This window comes from Aquila chrysaetos, chromosome 20, assembly GCF_900496995.4.
Source record: "Aquila chrysaetos chrysaetos chromosome 20, bAquChr1.4, whole genome shotgun sequence".
Classification (NCBI taxonomy): Eukaryota; Metazoa; Chordata; class Aves; order Accipitriformes; family Accipitridae; genus Aquila; species Aquila chrysaetos.
The window spans coordinates 2,907,963-2,927,141 of NC_044023.1; the positions used below are offsets into that span (position 1 = coordinate 2,907,963).

General features: G+C 38.9%; 1 protein-coding gene across 12 annotated transcripts in view; it reads left to right on the forward strand.

Moving 5' to 3' along the window:
• Positions 1–6,933: 6,933 nt before the first annotated feature.
• The window catches only part of TAMM41 (TAM41 mitochondrial translocator assembly and maintenance homolog), a 105,424-nt gene continuing 93,178 nt past the window's right edge, over positions 6,934–19,179 (forward strand). For 7 of the 12 annotated variants that reach the window (XR_005930997.1, XR_005930998.1, XR_003920759.2 and 4 more), the window contains exons 1-5: positions 6,935–7,159; positions 8,558–8,737; positions 10,469–10,561; positions 15,538–15,688; positions 17,987–18,132. Coding sequence is in view for 8 of the 12 variants with exons in the window: in XM_041118843.1 (XP_040974777.1) it covers positions 7,022–7,159; positions 8,558–8,737; positions 10,469–10,561; positions 15,538–15,688; positions 17,987–18,132 (708 nt within the window). In the remaining 4 variants the exon portion in view is untranslated. The other 5 variants (XR_003920753.2, XM_029996109.2, XM_041118844.1 and 2 more) reach the window with 3 other exon arrangements.

Consider the following 19,179-nt stretch of genomic DNA (forward strand, 5'->3'; position numbering starts at 1 on the left):
GTTAAATACACTTGAATTCAAGCTGTTGTATGTTGGAGTAACTTTATTGTACAAATTGTACAAGCACACTACAAAATCTCACTCACTTTTACAAACTACTATTTAATGAAATGCAGCTAAGCTATAGTTAACAGTTGATCAACTAAAATACTTGGAAATACCAAAGAACTCCTCCAGAATACATCATGGGCATTCAGAACCTCAAATCATCACACACACAGCCTAACACGCTTGACATGGCTTATTACCATCTACATGTATGATAGGAAAAAACAAGTCCTTAATAAATGTTATGGTTAGTCACGCAATACACTCTTTCAGTTAGAAATACTGACAAAATGGAATTAAAAATAAGGATGGTAAGGAAACATCCTATTACAGTCATCGCCCCCGAAAGCATTATTACCATTGTAATTACTTGTTACTGAAGTTACCTTCAGGTGGTGTTTCATCACTTGCCTCACTACTTCCAGTGAATAGAGCCATTGACAAGCCAGTATCTGGTATTGCTCTAGGTTAATGCCACTGGGAACACAGCTAGAGTTCCATTACCTTTCCAGAGCCACGCTTGTTAATAATTCAGGAGTGCAGAGCTGAAATAGGAAGTAATGAACTGGGGATAACCTACAGCTTCTATTTGTTCCATCCAATAATAGCACAAGGGAACAGCCTAATTTGTTGCTGTTTGATGTCTCCACAGAGGGGAAAAAAAAACATTAAAGGTGGCTTTTTCTTATCACTTCTATCCAAATAGAGAAATTAAGGTGCTGCAATTCCCTAAAAGCTTTATGGTGGGATACTAGTTTAAAGCATTCAGTAAGAAGAATGACAATGCTATTGGTCACTTCTGCAAAATAGTGGCTCCCAGCTCCCACAGGATTTCAGCTGGCAACATGTGATACTTGATCTCATAGAGGTCAGTTTCCCGTTGCTCAGAAGTTGCTGGGGACAAAAAAGCTACTTGGCCTGGGGTGCAATAGCCTGCGGTACACCACCTGCAGGAACACATCACGATTTTCGTCTCACAATGTTTCACTGCATCCCACAGAAAGATTAGTGTTGCTGTGTAAAAATATGTTCTCTCACACATTGCCAGTCTGTCACAGAAATCCCTTCCTGACCAGAATGAGCAAGCAGACAGAACCAAGGTGAGAAGAAAAGCCACAAATTTCAGTATTTAAGCAACTTTTCTACTTGTTTTTATTTCTGTTATTGTTGCCTGGTAAAAATCAACTTGTTGATTGATTGTAACTGTTGCCTAGTAGCCTAGACTAGTTGCCTAGTCTCTCTCAGCAAGAGAAGGGTAATCCTTTGTATGGTAATGACTGAGCTAGTTTCAGCAACAGGTCTAGAGGAGACACCTAGAAATATCCAGCTATTTCTCTGTCCTTGGAAAATAATCCCTTGGATACCAATGAGTCACAGGGTCACAAATAAGCTTGTGGCAGGGGGGAGGCTTTACTAACAAAGCGTAACAAATAGCACACATTCCCTAAATGCTTCCAAGTGGCTTCACACCTCAACCTCTTCAAAACTAAGCAAAAAGGTTTGTGTGTCACCTCCCTCCCCGCCCCCCTTTGCTTTGTTTAGAATCAATATTTTCCCTTAGAATCCACAGGAGGTCATTCAGATCTGATACAGAAACAGAGGACACCTGGTGGTGTTTAGTTGTTAGTGTATACAAACAGCAAGCCAATTCATACCTGTGTGCAGCTGCACCAGCAACAATTAACATAATCCATGCTTTAAATAAAAAAAAAAAGTGATGGAGAATTTAAAATAATGTAATTGCAGAAATACACAGAAGTTTAAAACAAACAATACGATATGAGTTACTGATTCCAGTTACTGCCACTATTTTATGAAAATTACTCTGTATATAGTTATGGTTACATACACAAGAAGTAGCAACTCTATGATCATTGGAGGCTGCCACCTCCAACAGACACATGCTATGGAAAAGTAGGACAGATTCCCCACTACCGAAAAACTGAAGGACACAAAGTTGTCGGTTTTCTTGGTGGAACATCCACAGAGGCAAGAAAAGAGGAAGAACTGAATGAGCTTATTCTTGGGAAGCAGTATCACCACAAGTGAGATACTTATCACCACATAAGCCACAACATTTCTGACGCTGTGGAGAAGAACCACTGGTCCATACAGAAGTGCACAGAGGAGCTGAGCTCAATTCTAAACTGCCAGATCAACTCATGGATTGACAGACTGTAAGTATTCAGATTTCCATATTAAGTTAGTGAAAAATTGTTATTTTTTAGCTGAAGATGCTGGTATTAAGATAACTCTCTGAATATCTGACACTGAAACTTTCTATAATATGATGCTTAGCATGTGCTTTGAGCTGCATATACCACTTCGAATTCAGACACTGAGCAAAGTCAACATGTGTGAGACTCCTGGAGTCCAAGGACCTAGAGAACACAGTGGCAAGGTAGAAACAAAAACTACACCTGTATATAAACTTTCTAGTTATGTGGGGGCTGTTCAAAGTATGCATTTTATTGCCAGTGGCAAAAACTGAAATAAAAGCTGAAGGTCAGACTTTTGTCATGCTCTCTTACGAGAAATACGCTGCAGTAAGTATCAGAACTTACTTGGCTAAAAAATAAGGAATAAAATCAACATGACTGTGCAACATACAGAATATTGTACCCTTCCTTATACAACTTTAATGCATGGAATCAATCACAGCCAAGATTCTAAGTGAGAAAATTTTACAAAAACCAAGTACTTGCATCTTTTGAACCAGCACTGTCAACAGAAAAAGAAATCTTATAATCTCTCTTGCTTGTACCAGCACAAACATGTGTGGTAAAGCACACTGGTGACCTGGTTAAAACTAGACTGGTTTAAAAAAAACCAACCAAACCACAGTTGGTTTTAACCCACATCAACTCCCCAATCTGTTCTGATATGCAGCCACGCAAACACCTACACTGATAGAAGCGGCTAGAAGAAAACTGCTCCCTTCAACAGCAGTGCTGGCTGAAAGTGTAAATGAGACTGAAGACCTTCTGGTGTTTGCAGATTTTCTTACCAAAGTTAGCAAAGCAAAAGCTAGACTGAAAAACAGATTAGAGGCCAAGTTCAAGATCAGTACGAGACATAAAATAATTTTACATACAATTTAAAATAAGCTCTTTATAGACTGAAAATTTTGTCCCAGATCACAAGCTATTAGTCTCAAAACTAACTGTGCTATTGGAAGAAAAACCCCCAACAATTTAAAGGTCAGTAATAGGGACAAGAAACAAACTTTAGATTTAGCCTAAAATATGTAAAAGCCAGTTGAGGAAATACAGCAAAGAACACAGTTGTAGGGAAATTGGAAAACAAGGCCTTTAAGTTATATGAACAAAATCCACCTTGGAAGCCTCAAGGAGAGGTTCTGAGCTGGTAAGAAAGATTGAGATGGACAATTCTGCAATACTCAAGCAACTTTGTTCCCCAGATTTTCCTCTAATAGTGTTGTGGTTTAACCCCAGCCAGCAACTAAGCACCACACAGCTGCTCACTCACTTCCCCTCTACCCAGTGGGATGGGGGAGGGAATCGGTGGGGGGAGAAGTAAAACTCATGGGTTGAGAAAAGAACAGTTTAACAGGACAGAAAGGAAGAAAATAATGATGATAATAACAACAATAATAATAAGAGAAAAACAAGTGACACACAATGCAATTACTCACCAAACGATGCCCAGTTAGTTCCCAAGCCACAGTGCCCCCCAGGCCAACTTCCCCCAGTTTATATACTGGGCATGATGTCACATGGTATGGAACACCCCTTTGGCCAGTTTGGGTCAGCTGTCCCGGCTGTGTCCCCTCCCAACTTCTTGTGCCCCTACAGCCTTCTTGCTGGCTGGGCATTAAGAAGCTGAAAAATCCTTGACTTGGTATAAATACTACTTAGCAACAACTGAAAACATCAGTGTGTTATCAACTTTCTTCTCATACTAAATCCAAAACATAACACTATATCAGCTACTAGAAGAAAAAGACAAACCTCTATCTCAGCCAAAACCAAAACAAATACACAAATATTCAAGCAAAAATGCTCCAAATATCTTATTCCCCCTCAAGAATTTGTTCTGTTACCTTAATTTTAAATATCAGCCAACAGTATAACAACTTCCTTCTGAAAGGTTACTAGTCCATACATTTTCAGACAAGCTTTCCCTTTTTTACTTATTTATTAGAATAAGTGCATTCTAGATCAATTCCATCCATAAAAATATATTTCATGAGCTTTTATTTTTCTCTTGATCTTAGGAAATTAGACTTACTTACTCTAGGAAGATGGAATAAAAGTTACCTATTTTTCAGAGCTATGGATTTAAGACTTCCAAGCAAATACACATCATAAATTCAGCACAGTGAATCCATAGATGCATAGCAACCTTTCACTTAGCTGTGAGCTACTTCCAATTTAGTTAAGCTACTGAATGCAATTTAAAGGCAGGCTGGGATAGGGGGATGTTCCTTATTAGCTAATCATTTCCATTCATAACACCTTGCCTCAATTAAACATTTTTATACCTTCTCCTTACTCATGCTTTCCTCTAGATAATTCTAATGGTGAGCTCTCTTCTGATCATCTTTTTAATAAAATTGATGATGGAGAATTATGGATCTCTTCTTTTCTTGAGTTTGCAGGTAGCTATAAAGAAGGTGAATAGAGTTCAGAAAATAAACTTCACCAATAAGTGAGTGTAGATATTTGAAAGCTTTCTCACTAAACTTTCTAAGTGGTGACAAGAAGAACTAGTTGAGCAATACCAGCTACTTATACCACCTTTCTTTGTCTGCTAATTTAAATTCTTAAGTAAGTAAATTAAATTGTTTACTAACCAGACAGGATTTTACCAGTTATACCAGCATGCAACAAACACAGTGCCACAATTTAAAGGTGACTCTTTTAAGTTTCAGCAAATATTCTAAAAATGGAACATTTAGTAAATTTATTCACGCTGGTGCTTGAGAATGTGCCAAATTAGTACAACTAATTAAAAAAACTATACAAAGCCAACACTTAAATGGGTGAACTATCATCTAATATAAATTGCACCCCAACATTTTAGTCAGGATGACAAATATCTGATAGTCCCCCCAAAATTTTTCATTGGATAATTCCATAAATTGTGTTTTAGAGTTAGATCCTCCTTCAAAAGTAATGCAAACTCTTTTGCTAACCTAAGCAGTAGGAAAGAATTTTGAATGTGAGCTCAACAAATCTACTGCTCTTTATATTGTGTGCCATGAAGTATTTAAATGATAAATATTAATTAATATAGATTAATATAACAACTAATATAAATATATTAGTAATACAATTAATAATTAAAATACTTTTACTGCAGAAAGAACAAGGTGCATGATCTGATCTATGACTAGTTAAATCAGTGCAAAGACACTACTGGGTACTGAACCACAATCTTAGCGGAAAGCAAAAGTCTCCAAACTCCAGCCATAGTTGGACCTCTGGGACCTTATTATTCAGAATAGTAAAAATCCATTTAGTTACAATGGGATTATTTCTAACGTAAACACATGTTCCTTTTAGCATACTACAGTTTCTCCTCTGGAAGTGAGTATTTAGAGTGCAGACCTCAGAAGGAAGGGTCTGGCTGGCTGAGTCATTTGATGTAGAAAAGCTCAGAAGAGTAGAGGTCTGATGCAGTTTTATGGTGGCACCTGCCTCACATAGTTAGTTTTATATTATTTGCCACCAGAGACAAGGATTGTTCTCTTGCCTCAGGTGTTCCCTTCCAACAGTCCTAATGGCCAGGTTCACACACATGCTAATTCATCATATGCTAATTATCATCACAAAAACAATTGTATAGATGGCGACTTAACTGTGTACATCGAACTGCGTTTTCTGTAATAGAGAGTTACAGATCCTTTCATATGTTTGTCTCAAGCAGACGCTACGAGTCCAGTGATGTCTAAAGACCTAATCACGTTTGAAATTTAGTGCAAGTATAAAATTTAGCTTGGCAATGCCTCAGACTGGATGCGACCTGCCACTGTTTCCTCAGAACAGTATACAGCATAAATAGGGTATGTTGAAAGCCATAAAACCAAGGAAGATGAAGTGTGATCTTTGGGAAGACAGATGTAGGGAAGCATAAAATCGTGAGGAAACGAGATACGCTTCAATCTCGTGAGCCCTTTTTATACATTTAGTACTCTCATTGAGTTCAGTTAAGTTTATTATGTAGGACTTGAAAATTAAAACCAAGCCAGGCTCAGCAAGAGGAGAGCGTGAGACAATCCCAAGCACAAACGTGATGATGAAACGCTGTGGGCTTTCTGTTTTCGTAGCATGGGGGATGTGTGAAGAAGTATAAAACCAGCGACAATTCCTGAGGGAAGCCCCGAATCGGTACAAAATACGGGAGGGAAAAGAAAAAAGGAGGAAAAATAATCGAAGAAGGGGCACTGAACTGCGATCACCTAAAAAAATAAAAGTGAAACGGGGGTGGGGGCCGGGGGAAGACTGGAAAATTAAACCCATCCGCTGAATATAACCTCGCTGCCGCCGCTCAGCTGAACGGCCCCTCCTGGCTCGGTCCGGCCAGCCCAGCCTCAGGAGGAACTCAGCCTGAAACGCACCGCAGCCCGCTCCCTGACACCTCAACGGGCCTTACCGGCGGGAACGCGGCCTCCCGGGGCTCCGGGACACCGAGAGAGGCCCCGGGCGCGGGTCGTCCCCGCCGCCGCCGCCCGGCCGGAGGGGAGCTCCCTCAGCGGCCGCAGGGAGCCGCCGCGGCGGGCGGGAAAACAGCCGCGGCGGGCGGCCGAGCGCCGCCATCCCCGCGGCGGACGGCAGAGGGCGCTGTGGGCCGCCGCCGCCGCCCGCTGCCGGCTGCCGCCTCTCTTGCCCGCGCCACCGCCGCCGCCTCCTCCTCCTCCTCAGCCGGTGGGCGGGCAGAGGCGGCGCGGCGGGAAGGCGGGCCGGGCCGGGCCAGGCCGGGCCGGAGCGGGCGCTGCCCGGTGGGCTCCATGGCGCTGCCGGTGCTGTCGAGCTCGGGGGTGAAGTTCCGGCGGGTCCTGGCGCACTTCCCTCAGGAGCTCAGCCTGGCTTTCGCCTACGGGTCCGGAGTCTTCCGGCAGGCGGGGGCCTCGGCCGGGCACGGCGAGGTGAGCGCGGCGGCCTCCTCCGGCCCGGGCCGGCCCCTCGGAGCAAACCCCCGCCCCGGCGTGTGGCGGGGGCAGGCGGGAGGGCCGCCGTGGCCGCGGGCCTTGTGCGTTTCGGTTACCGGCGCGGAGGTGGCCTAGCGCGTTAGCCGGAGCTGCCTCCGGCCCTGCGGTTGTGGCTTGGGCGCGAAAAGGGGCTAAAAACTGCACATCCCTCACCAAACCGCGAGCGAGCGGGGCCGGTGTCCCGGCCTGTGCCGCGGTGGGGTGTCCCGGAGGGTCTCCGATGGAGGTGTGTGGTTCAGGTGCCCCCTTAGCCTCGTGTCTGCGGGCTGTGGGTCCGAGCTCCTTTGTTGGTGGGTTTAAAAAAAAGAGTCGCAGCTTGGCCAGGCGGTCCGTCCCCTGTGCGCTGCGTGAGGGTGACTTCAGCAAAACACGTTGCCACGCTGAAGTGGCCTTCTTGGCGCTTCCTCACCGTTTGGAGGCCAGGCTGCTTGGAAGTAGCCATTTAGTTTGTGTGTCTGTCTGTATCTGACCTTTTAAAAATTGTTAATAGGCAGTATTGCTCGTTATGACTTGCCTGATAAGCGCTCCCCACAAATGTGACTTTGGATGTGTCTCGTTTTCCTTCCTGAAAAGAGAAAAACAGAGGATAATAAGAATTTCAGAGCGCTAACAGCATCCTATCCTCACACAAAAGAACGGGGGGGGGGGGGGGAAGGTAGCTAACAGACTATCTTTTCAGTAGTATTAACTGATTAGCTAAGATGCAGCCCAGAGTTAGTAAGCCACAGAGAGAGGTCGGCCTAATGAATTTGAACTAATGTCACTCCAGATATTAGTTTGTTGTAGGTATGAGCTGTAAACTTTCAGCTTGTCTGCGTGCCGGGAATGTGTGGACTGATTTCTTCAGAAAAGCAGGGCATGCATTATATGTTATAAGTCTTTGGAGTTTGGATTGTTTTGTTGGCAAAAGCAAGTGAATACACTAGAAGTGAATTTCTTACTGCCAGCTCTGCCCACATCTCCCGATTCATGGTCTCGCGTATTAGCAAAAGTCCTGTTCGTTAGCAGTTTAAGCTGTTATGCTGAGCTGTGAACTAGGACGATGGAGATCTCATCATGTGCTCCCCTGTTTCGGAGGGTTGAAGTTTGGTCCTGCAGCCAAGTAGACCAGAAAATTTTGGACCATCTCTGCTAGGCTGACTAGAAAGCATGCAACTTCATCAGAACCTTTAAACTGTATGTGACATTAATGCTTATGTTTTGGATTTATTTTTTTTTTACTCATGTGAAAAATGATTACCTGGAAGTTTGATGCTATGTATATCTTGGATTAATATGATTAACATTTGTTGCTTCCTGACATATAAACCCCAACGCTTTTCTCCTTATCCACAGAACAATATGCTGGACTTTGTGTTTGCTGTTGATGACTCTGTGACCTGGCATATGATGAACTTGTTAAAGAACAGGAGTCATTATTCCTTCCTAAAACTTTTTGGGCCAAAACAGATAAGTAGTATACAGAGCTATGGAGCAGGGATTTACTACAATACTTTAGTGCCATGTAATGGTAGGGTAAGTACAAGTACTTTGGGTAAATTAAGTCAAATGTTTGTGTGCGAAGTATTGAAATTATTAGCTTAAAACAGATTTCTGTGCAGGAAGCAAATCTTGTAGATTGTAACTGATACTTAACTCATGGTATCTTCAATATTTATGTCTCAAAACTGTTTCACAAACAGCATATTAATTAAAAAGCAAACAGATTTTTTTTTTGGTTGGAATTTACAACTAAAGCGCATCAGAAACTGGCTTTATATTCCTTATTACTTGCTGTCTGCCAGTTTTGGTGGTCGCAAAGTGTATCATGGAGAGACAGGGCCTTAATTACAGCAGTTGATCATATAGTAATAGCATAGTGGATCCTTACGGTTTGACATAAAATGCAGATATTTAACACAGCAAGTTGGAATTGACATCTGTGCCGTTCAACGGCTAACATCCTGACCTGTGAAGCTTGGGTATAATTAATAGTTCTAGGTAAGTAGTACGTGTCCAGCAAGTCCTACTCCTGCATCTATGTGTAGACTGTGTTTGGAGGAGGAGTGCAGATAGGAGTCAGGGGAGGGAAACACTGTATCTGTCTGTCTTGGTGTTGATTTTGAGTACCTTTTGCCGTGTGGTGACAAACTGTACATAGGGAAAGCAAGTTCTTTTAAGGAAGATGGGAAATTAAATGGAAAGAAATGAAGGACAGTCATGGAAAAATGCCATGTGAGCAACAGGGCACGCATGGTTGCAATACTGTTGGGTATACGTCAGAATTCTTCATAGAAAGTTGGAGAAGTAGATAAAGTAGTCTATTAGGCACTTGCTATTTTGTTTAAAGGCATCTGTATGAGGCAAGAATTTGGGGTTTAAACCTTGTTCACTTTATGTAAAAAGGGATTTTGGATTTTATTTTAAGGACTGGTGATCTTTGCTATGAAATTCTGTTCTTCTTGGCTCTTTATGCCCTTATCTCATGCTGTAATGACTCAGTCATATTACAGTCTCTGGTCCTTTGTTATCCAGAAATTCTGGAGTTGGCTTCCTTGCTGTGGTGTTAATCTTTGGAAACTCAGGAAGTGCAAATTGGTAACAAACTGTTGAAAGTTTGTCTCTTTTTCAGTTACATAAAATGAACTACAAAATCACAATTTGTTTTCTAACATCAAAGAGCAAAAGAAAAAGCTCACTGATATACACCCTAGCCCGCAATAATGGTACACTTAAATGTGTAGGAGTTTTGTTTATTTTAGATCTCTGACAAACTATTTCTTGAGTGTTTTCAATATCATAAAGGATACTGTGGATTATGCCAACTATTGTAATGTTTGGCTGGTACAAAACTGATCGTAACCTTTCCAAAATCTTTTTATGTACAGTTGTATTTTAATGTTCAGATCTCTTCAGTGTCTGTCTTTCTAGACTAGGTTTTGGGGGGATTTAAAGTCTTTTGCTTTAGTGATTGATGCTGGAGTGACTTTATTGTAACTTTGATTCTGGAACGGATCTTAAAGACTTCTGTGCATTCCACTTTTTTCTTTTTTTTCCAGAAGTTTGCATGTAAATAGGAATTATTTTTTTTACCTCCTGTGTTCATTAAAACATTTTAAAAACATTAAAACGTTTTAATGTTGTGCATCCAGTTTTTTATTGGACGTGTGTGTTCCTTAGAATTAATGACAGTTGTAGTAAGTTTTATGCAGTGGGTATGGTGCAGGTATATGGTTTTTCAAAAGCCTTTATTTTGCTTTTTTCCAGATGATAAAATATGGTGTAATTAGCACTGATACCCTGATTGATGATTTACTTCACTGGAAAACCCTCTATGTCGCTGGACGCCTCCAAAAACCGGTAACTGTTAGTCTGTTCAGTTATCTGTCTTCAAATGCAGGAATTACAGGGCTGGAAAATTATCAGTTTTAGTTTTAACTTTAACTGTTAAGGATCTATATGTGTCAGTACTGAACAAATAATCTGCTCTGATTTAGGGGTCTAGTCCTAGAGGGATAATCTCTCAGAAAGGAAGTGAAATGTAGTCCTTAATGATATTCTGTGTTACGTGGAAAAAAACCCTGAAATTAAGTATATTAATCACAGCTTTCTGCCTGTAGTAAATCTTGAATAACTGGACTATGTTAACTCAGAGTCCCTTTAATGTTAAATGTAATATTTAGCTTTTATAACAAATTATAGCAGTCACCAAAATTTAACACAGTTAAATAATGGAAATCTGTAAGGATGAAAGCTGCTTTGCTGTGCAGTTACTGTCTAGTTCATTGTATTGTTAAAGTATCTATAACTGACCGAACCATGTGTTACGCATGTTGGTTTTTCTCCTCCATGTTTGTGTCACAAAAATAGGTCTTTGCTTTGCCATGAGTGCCTGACTCAGTGTGCTTTCAGCAGATGGCAGCAGTGCTGTTAAAATCTCTTAAGAGGGGAGGGGAAGGGGAAGGAAAAGAGAACTCTGTTCAAGTCTCAGAACAGAAGTTAATAATGCTTTTAACTAAAAATTTGGGGTGAAAGTTTGAATAGATTGTCTCAGCACTACTGGCATTTTTCTATCTCCAGAGACATATTATAGCATGATACAGGTTAGAACAGCTCTTGTCTTTATAAAGAATGAAACTTAATACATTGAGAAAAATTAACTGAAGGAAGAATTCTGAATTCCACACTAACAATGAATTGTGAACATTTATTTTCAATGTAACTGCATTTGCTGCTGCTTTGATTTATTTTAGGATTTTTCTTCATCTTAGTATATATAAATTGTGCTTTGTATCTTTTGAGTAAATTCAATGGGAGTACATACTTGCACAAGAAGGCAGAAGGTGGTATTTTTTTTCAGTTGCTAACAAGACAGCAGAGATATCTTCATGCATATTTATTTAATAGATAAAAGAATAAATCGGTCCCTATTATTTTCATAAAACTCACAGGAATATGCATTGAGGAAAGACTGCAGGAGTTAAACTAGAATTTGACTGAAAGATTGCTTGATGAATGTTTAAACTGTCTCTGTGTAGAATCTATGAAATCACTAACTGGGATTTTGAACGTTATACCGTGTTGACCAAAAATGACCAAATAATTTATTTAGATCTGTTGTATGGGTTTCAAATGTTTGCTGGTTCTGGCTTCACAACTGATTTGATGTTTTGATATATATGTTGTAAGCGGTAGTGATACAAAGCTGGTTTTACCTCCTTAAAAAAGTACAATAAGCCTCTTTTAGGGGGGACACAGGGTTAGGTTTGTTTTCTTATACGCTATAATCTCTTACGTAGCATTTGCCATTTGTGCTAGTTCTGGACACAGTTGACTGCATTTTGGGAATTTTCTCCTCACTCTCATATAGAGGAGGAAGAGCTCAGTGCCTTTCTGGTGTGCCATTGCAAAGTTGTCACTCTCTGAGTGAAAGCTGTCCAACCTGTTCTAGCACATGAGCTAAAACATTTGCTCTGGCTTGAAAATCTTGGCTTAATTTGCAGTGGAGGTTTTGTTTGTTATAAACTGGTTGCCTTGACCAAGTAATCTTTCCAGAATGTTTGGCAGAATAGATGGAGTTTGGAATTGCCACTTAGAAACACTAACTTTTCTTCCCAGGCTTCTTTGTGTGAAGTTTATTGGCTTTTCATCCTACATGAAATTTATAACACTGATTAGCTAAATTCCCATTTAACTGCATTGAAAAATTGAATAAACGAATAAACTTAGTTGTAATTTTTCCATAACTGACAGGTTTCCTGAAAAAAAAAAAAAAAAAAGCTGATGTACCTAAAAAGTAAAATAAATAAGAACAAGTAACACGTAATTTGGTTTCAGAGGAGAAAGATTTTTAAAAGCATCTGAAGTATTACTGAATTTTTGTTAAACATAGAGTGTAAGTAATTGCTTTAGAGTAAGCAGCTGTATTTACTGTTGTCCTGGAGAAACTGTTAAGAGAAGGACGTGTTTAATAAATTGAAGCGAGGTGAGAGAGAGAGAGAGGACTATGAGTAGTATATGGAATTATCTTGTACTTTTTAGAGCAGTCTTGGGAGTTTTAGTTTTTTTATATTATAAAAATTCCCACAAAGGAGTGACAGAGCACATATTTGTTTACAGAATTTTTCCAGTGTCCAAATCTGTAAAAACATTTTTTTGAAAGAGAATGGAAAAATCCTCTTATCGTGGTACTTAGCAGAGTGTGCATGTGGCTAAACGGTAAACTGGAATAGTGCTTTTGACACCTTTCATTCCATAATGAAATTTTCTTTGTGTATTTTGTTTGTCTGTAAGTATCTTTATTTACACATGCCTGCAGTTTCTTGTGTATGAATTTCCTAGCAGTGATGGTAGTACATTTTCTACTTTAAACTGTTGTGGTGACTGAGGGTCGTGCTTATTTATAAAACTGAATATATCCCTCATTTAAAATATTTATAATTTTAAAGTCTCTACTGTTAATTAATCGAATTCTCTGTATACTGTAAAACCAGAATAAATTGGCTGCTTCTCTCCCCCTTATGTGATATGGTACGGTGAATAGTTCTGATCATAAGTCCTCTGTACTGTGAGAAAGCCTTCCTTGACTTTGGTCTTCTTTCAGATTTACCCCAAGAATCAACATTCATCCTTGTCATACCTGGGTGATAACTATTGCACTCTGTCTTCCTGGGAGATTTCTAGCTATCTGAACTGTTTAAAATTTGTTCATAAATGGTATGACTACTGCAGTGTTTCAGGTGTTCAGGTTTTGAAGCCTAGTATATTATTTCCTTTTGAAAAAATTCTGGTTTATGTTAGGGAGTATTTTTAGCAAAAGAGGAGATTATTCCTTTTACTTCACTACAGCAAGTCCGTGGTCTTCCATGAGGAGGAATAGCATCCCTGCCAAGTTTCATGTTTTAAAAGGCTGTAACTGTGGTGTTCTTAAAACATGTCCATAACTTGCTGTTATTTCCAGGGCTAGCCTAAGGTATGAGCAGTTGGCATGACTGCTTGGGGTGCCACGGACTTCTCTTTCCTTAGAGTTTCCCTGTAGCAGCGAGTTATGAAAGTACATATAAGTGAATTAGTTGATGAAATTTTAAATATTAGTTTATCCTCATGACCAGCCTGTCCTGTTTTTTGGATCTTATTTGAGCAAGTCTGTATGCATTCAGTAAACTTCTCCCATCATTTTCAAGGAAATAAAATTACTCTGGGCAGATGAATGTATTGTATTTTAATGTATTTTATCATTGTCTTTCATTCTGATGCTACAAAATACAAAGTAATTTGCAGGAGAATTTAGGACGAATTCTGAAATGCTTGCTTGTTCAGTGAACTCTTTATTTTTAAATTGAAAATCAAAGAAAGGAGAACATCCTTCAGCAATCCACCCTGGACCAATTCCTGACTATGGTATAGATTTGATGTTAGGCAAACCCATGCTTTAGTGCAAAATGATTGAAACAAGCAGCCTGTATACTGTTGCATTCACCATCATAGCAAAATGAGATACTGTTCTAGTTTTATCCCTCTTAAAGATTTCACCATAATTTAAAAGTATGTTCTGAATATAGTATTGGTCAGCCATGACATTGCTTTATCAATGTCCTTTCTATAAGAAGAATTTTGTGTGGCAGATATGTCTGATTCTCATACTTTCTTTACTGAATCCGGGTTTGGTTTTTTTAATTTTTTTTCCTTCATTAACAGAATATTTACATTCCTAAAGGAAAATATTTACTTGAAGGGATACCTCAGCTGTTTCAGGTTATATGTGGGGACAGAATTTCAAGTAATACTGCAATTCGTTTGTGTGTGAATGGGCTTTTGGGGAGAAAAAGCAAGTTGGATATGTTTGTTCATAACTGCCAGTGGGTTTGCATTTTAAGGTATTCTAAAATAAACCAATATTAAGAAGCTGCCCTTTATAAGCAAGACAGTATTGCTTAACCAGAACACTTGAAAAAGAGAAACTTACACCAAGCAGGTATTCTTGTGAGAGTTGTATCTGAAAGAGCGTAGTTAGCCATCTTGTAAACCAGGGTGACTTCATCTGTCTGAATATAGAAACATATTATTATAGAACATTAGTTCTTACTGAAGATCTGCTTTTTATTCCAGTATATTTCCATATCCTAGGTGACTGGATTCTGTTGTTGGTCTCGAACAGTTTGTAAGTGTCCTAAAAATAAACTATTCTTTGTGGCACGTAGAAGCACTCAACTTCAGTGATCTGTTCTTCATGTGTATGTGAAGTTCCCATTGAGTTCACATTCTGCTCATACAAAATGCAAAATAAAGCCCTGCTTCTTCTAGGAGGGCAACTAATGTCTAAGAAACTACTTAAATCATATGATAGAGGAGTACTCTATTTAAAAAAAAAAAAAAAAAAAAAGAAAAAAAGAATATGAATAGGAAAACTTACCTTGTTTTCCGGTATTCCATTCTCTTTCAGTGTGACAGTGGTCTTTTTTTCTTATTGCATAATCACATATGAAGTATTTCTGTTGATGCATTCATATTTACTGTTTTGATTAATCCTAAATTTATGAATATGAAAAGGTAAATAGCTTTTCAGAGATTAGTTAATGGCTGTTGCTTATAGCAGTTCCAAACCTTTTTGTAAAAATAGCCTTCTGTAGCAGGCTGTTAATTCTTAAAAAGACGTCCCTCCCTCTCCCACTGTGTAAGCAAAAAGGGCCACTCTCATCTTTATTGTACCATAATAATAGGATATAATCTTAAATAAATTTCTTATTTATTTTTCATGCTAGATTGAGTAACGTTTCTGGCTCCATCTTCAGTAGCACTTTCCTGAAGTCTTTCTTCAAATGACTCTGCTTTTTCAGGTGAAAATACTGACACAGAATGAGAATAGCAAGCTGCAAGCTGCTCTTGTTAGCAATCTGAAGAGCGCAGTCACAGCAGCCTTTCTCATGTTACCAGAAAGTTTCTCTGAAGAAGACCTCTATATGCAGATTGCAGGACTCTCCTATTCTGGTTAGTATATGGTGTCTAAAGTATCTGAGCAGAAAAGCTGTAGTTGGAGCCGTTGTACCACAGTAGGAAGTCTAATGTATAATAAGTCATCGGCTCTCTTCCTTTGGACTTACACCGTTGCATGCTCCAACAACTATATTTTAATGCTGTGTTACGTAACACCTTGGAAAGACTAACTGTGCTTATTCATAGGAAATAGGTATAGGTACATAAGCAAAACTTCTTATATGAACAGCTAAGTATGGGTGATTGAATAGGGTGAAATTTTTTTTTCTGTTTGTATGGATCATATTTTGGTTTTAATGCTACAAAACTTTGGAAAAAGATTTTTCTTTCCACTCTCAGTGTAATGTTGATTCATCTGATAGTCTGAGCTATACTTTGTTATCTCTTATTTTTTTAATGTGCTGTGTTTAAGGTTCATATTCAGTTAACTTAAAGATCCAGATTATGATTCTTCAGTGTATGTTTAACACTCACCTTCTGGTTGGTATTGGTTGACATTTTTTTTTTTGTAAGAAAATTTCCTTCTTTAGTTATGAAATTGGTACGAATTGCTGTGGAAAAAAATTTAAGAAATTACTCCAAATGACTCTTCAATACAAGACTTAATGGTTACAATTTAATTCAGCATTGCTCTTTAAATGTTGATATCCTTAATGAAATCAGTATGAACAAGTATGGTTGGAATTGTACTTCACACAGCACTTTCTTTGCTCATATAGAAATGTAAGTTTGGCTTCAAAAAAAAAAAACCCCGCAGGTAGGTTTTGTAAGCCGCAGCTTGGTTCTACTGAGGAGTGCTACTGTTCTTTGCATAGTACTTCTCTGGTCAGTTTAGATTGCAACTTGTTCAGCTTTTCTTTAGCAGCTTTTTTTTCTTAATTGTTATCTGTTTGAAAGTGACAGTAAAGAGAGTACTGACAGTGGGATGGGATGGCTAAGGGTTGCTAACCAGGGATATTTGCTGCAGGGCTGCATACCTGCCCACCTGAAACCTGTCCAGGAATGTCATTAGATTCTTGGTGAGCACTAGTGACCAAGATACTTTTTTATATATCCTTTGAAACAGTGCAATTAACAAAAAATGTGGGAGATCAGTTACCATGCTGTAAGATGTTGAAATTGGCTCTGCTATGTGAACAAAGCTAAAGCAGTAAGACTCCCAGTTGGGAATGTTCAAGAAAAAAGCTGTCAATTACATGTTTGTGGATATTTTATTTTGCTGCCATTTTGTTAAGTCTTAAACTTTTCAGAGGGTATACTAGTAGACAAAATTTATGTGTTACTCTAATCAGTCTCCTTGGAGACTGCTGAAAAGAGTTGTTCATGCTTTAATTTGGAAAATGTTTATCCTTTTACTTTTCTATGCATTTTTTTTGAGAGCAGTGAGTCAGTACCCTTTATATGGGAAGTGTTTGTTTTGCGGCTTGGCATAAATTAAAATAAACTAAGTAATGCTAGCAAGTTGCCACCTTGCAACAACATTTATCTCCTGAATGTGGGAAGTGGGAAAATGAATTGATTCAGGATTTTGTTTGTTGGTATGTGCTGCACTGAGCCTCTAACTCCAGGTTGGTAACACTGGAAGCTACTAGGGTAGTACCTAATAGAGGTACATGAATGCTCTATTACAGATTTCACTGTCTTTTCACTTACTCTCTTTGAAGCTTTTCAGTCATGTATCATAAAAGAAAGTGTCAATTTCAGTAACGTAACAGCGGTGCTAAAAGGAGTTACTTTTTGAAACTACTAACAAAGTAGGGGCTAAGAGAAAAGGGTGGTACTGTGATCTTACCCTGACTGCCATTAGCTGTACTTCAGGTATTGCCCTTGAAGTGCAGAGACAATGCAAATTATTTTCTTTCAATATTGGAAAATTGAAGGTTATTTGTTTCTAGATACAAAATATTGGGTCTGGTCAATTTGTTTAGTAATCTGTTGAAACTGATGTATGGTTGCAAAGAGTAGAACTGTGTTACTCCTGCTTTTGAGTCTGAACTTGACAGCTGGAACTTTTTTGTTGTCCAAGTGAAAATGTGGACACATGGGTTGATGACAGTACAGCATATCAGAGGCCACATAACAATTCTGAATCTTATTTTCTGTGCTTGAAGGTATTTGAATAGTATTTTTTGGCTATTAGAAGGTGAACCTTTTTGTGGATTATATAGGCATTGGTAGAATTGGAGAAAAAAGTTTAGAGGACAGCTTTGTGCTATGTTGGTTTCTGTTATGTTCTCCTTTGAGTTTTTGTTTTTTTCCTAATGAATTAACTGTTTCTCTTTTCTTGACTAGGTGATTTCAGAATGGTAATAGGAGAAGACAGATCGAAAGTGCAGAACATAGTGAAACCTAATGTTCCCCATTTTCAGAAGCTGTACAGTAACATATTACAGGACTGCCCTCAAGTGGTATATAAGCACCATCTGGGAAGGCTAGAGGCAAGTGTTCTTCAAAACATTTTTAAAACAAGCAACTGGAAGTGCTTTATCACATTGACAGAAGGCAAGAATTTATGCCATATACCAAGGAGAGCAGTTGGAGTCACTGTACTTGTTATTTGTTACGTCTCTGTTGTTTAGTTAATTCTGCAACCAGAAGACTTGTCTTAAATACCAGTCTCTGTGTATGTAGTAACTACTGTTCATTTTCTTTGAGTATGGGCACAGAACTAGAGCCCTAGCAAGGGAACAAGAGAAGATAATTTTAAAATGTGTGTTCTAATGACTACCATATGGAAACAACAGTCTAGGAAGTGATGAATAAACATATGGTTTGCGTTAAGAAGATTAGGCCATAACTTAGAGGTGCAACTTTCTGCAAGCAAAAACTGCATCTCACAAAAAAAACGTAGAGTACTAGTTATGAAGATCAGTTGACTAAACCCAAATGAAATTCTGCCGTTATCTTTAAATACCCATACTAAACCAATTTTTTCCTAGTATTTGGGAAACAGGTATCCAAAATGACCAGTATCTTGAATTCCATCTTTCTGGCATAAGGTATAAGTGTAACATTGCAATTAGGGGAGAGATGCCATAGTCAGGGGTCCAATAGCAATTTTTCCTCTTGTAGTATGCATGTCCGTGTGTGAACGTTCAAGTACGATATACATTTCAACATGAAGTTACAAGTAGCATGGGTTGTCTCATGGCCATGGGTGTTTCTTTATCCTCAAGTCACCTTGGCAATTATCTCATGAATGCCTCCTTTTAGGACATGTCTTTGTTAGAAACTGAAGTACAGGTATAAGCAAGCTTGTGTATAGTAAACAATTTTACTGCAACGCTTTGGAGTACAGTGTAGGTGAATCTGTATTATACTGCAGCTGTCTCCATGTTTTCTTATCAGTGTGCTTTTGAGCAGTTTAGTGGAAGAAGTATTTAAATGAATTTTGAAAAGAATCAGTAATGCCTTCTCCAAGAAAATGGCTAGTTAGAATAATACTTCCTGTTTTGTTACCTTTAAACAAATCCTAGTAGCATACT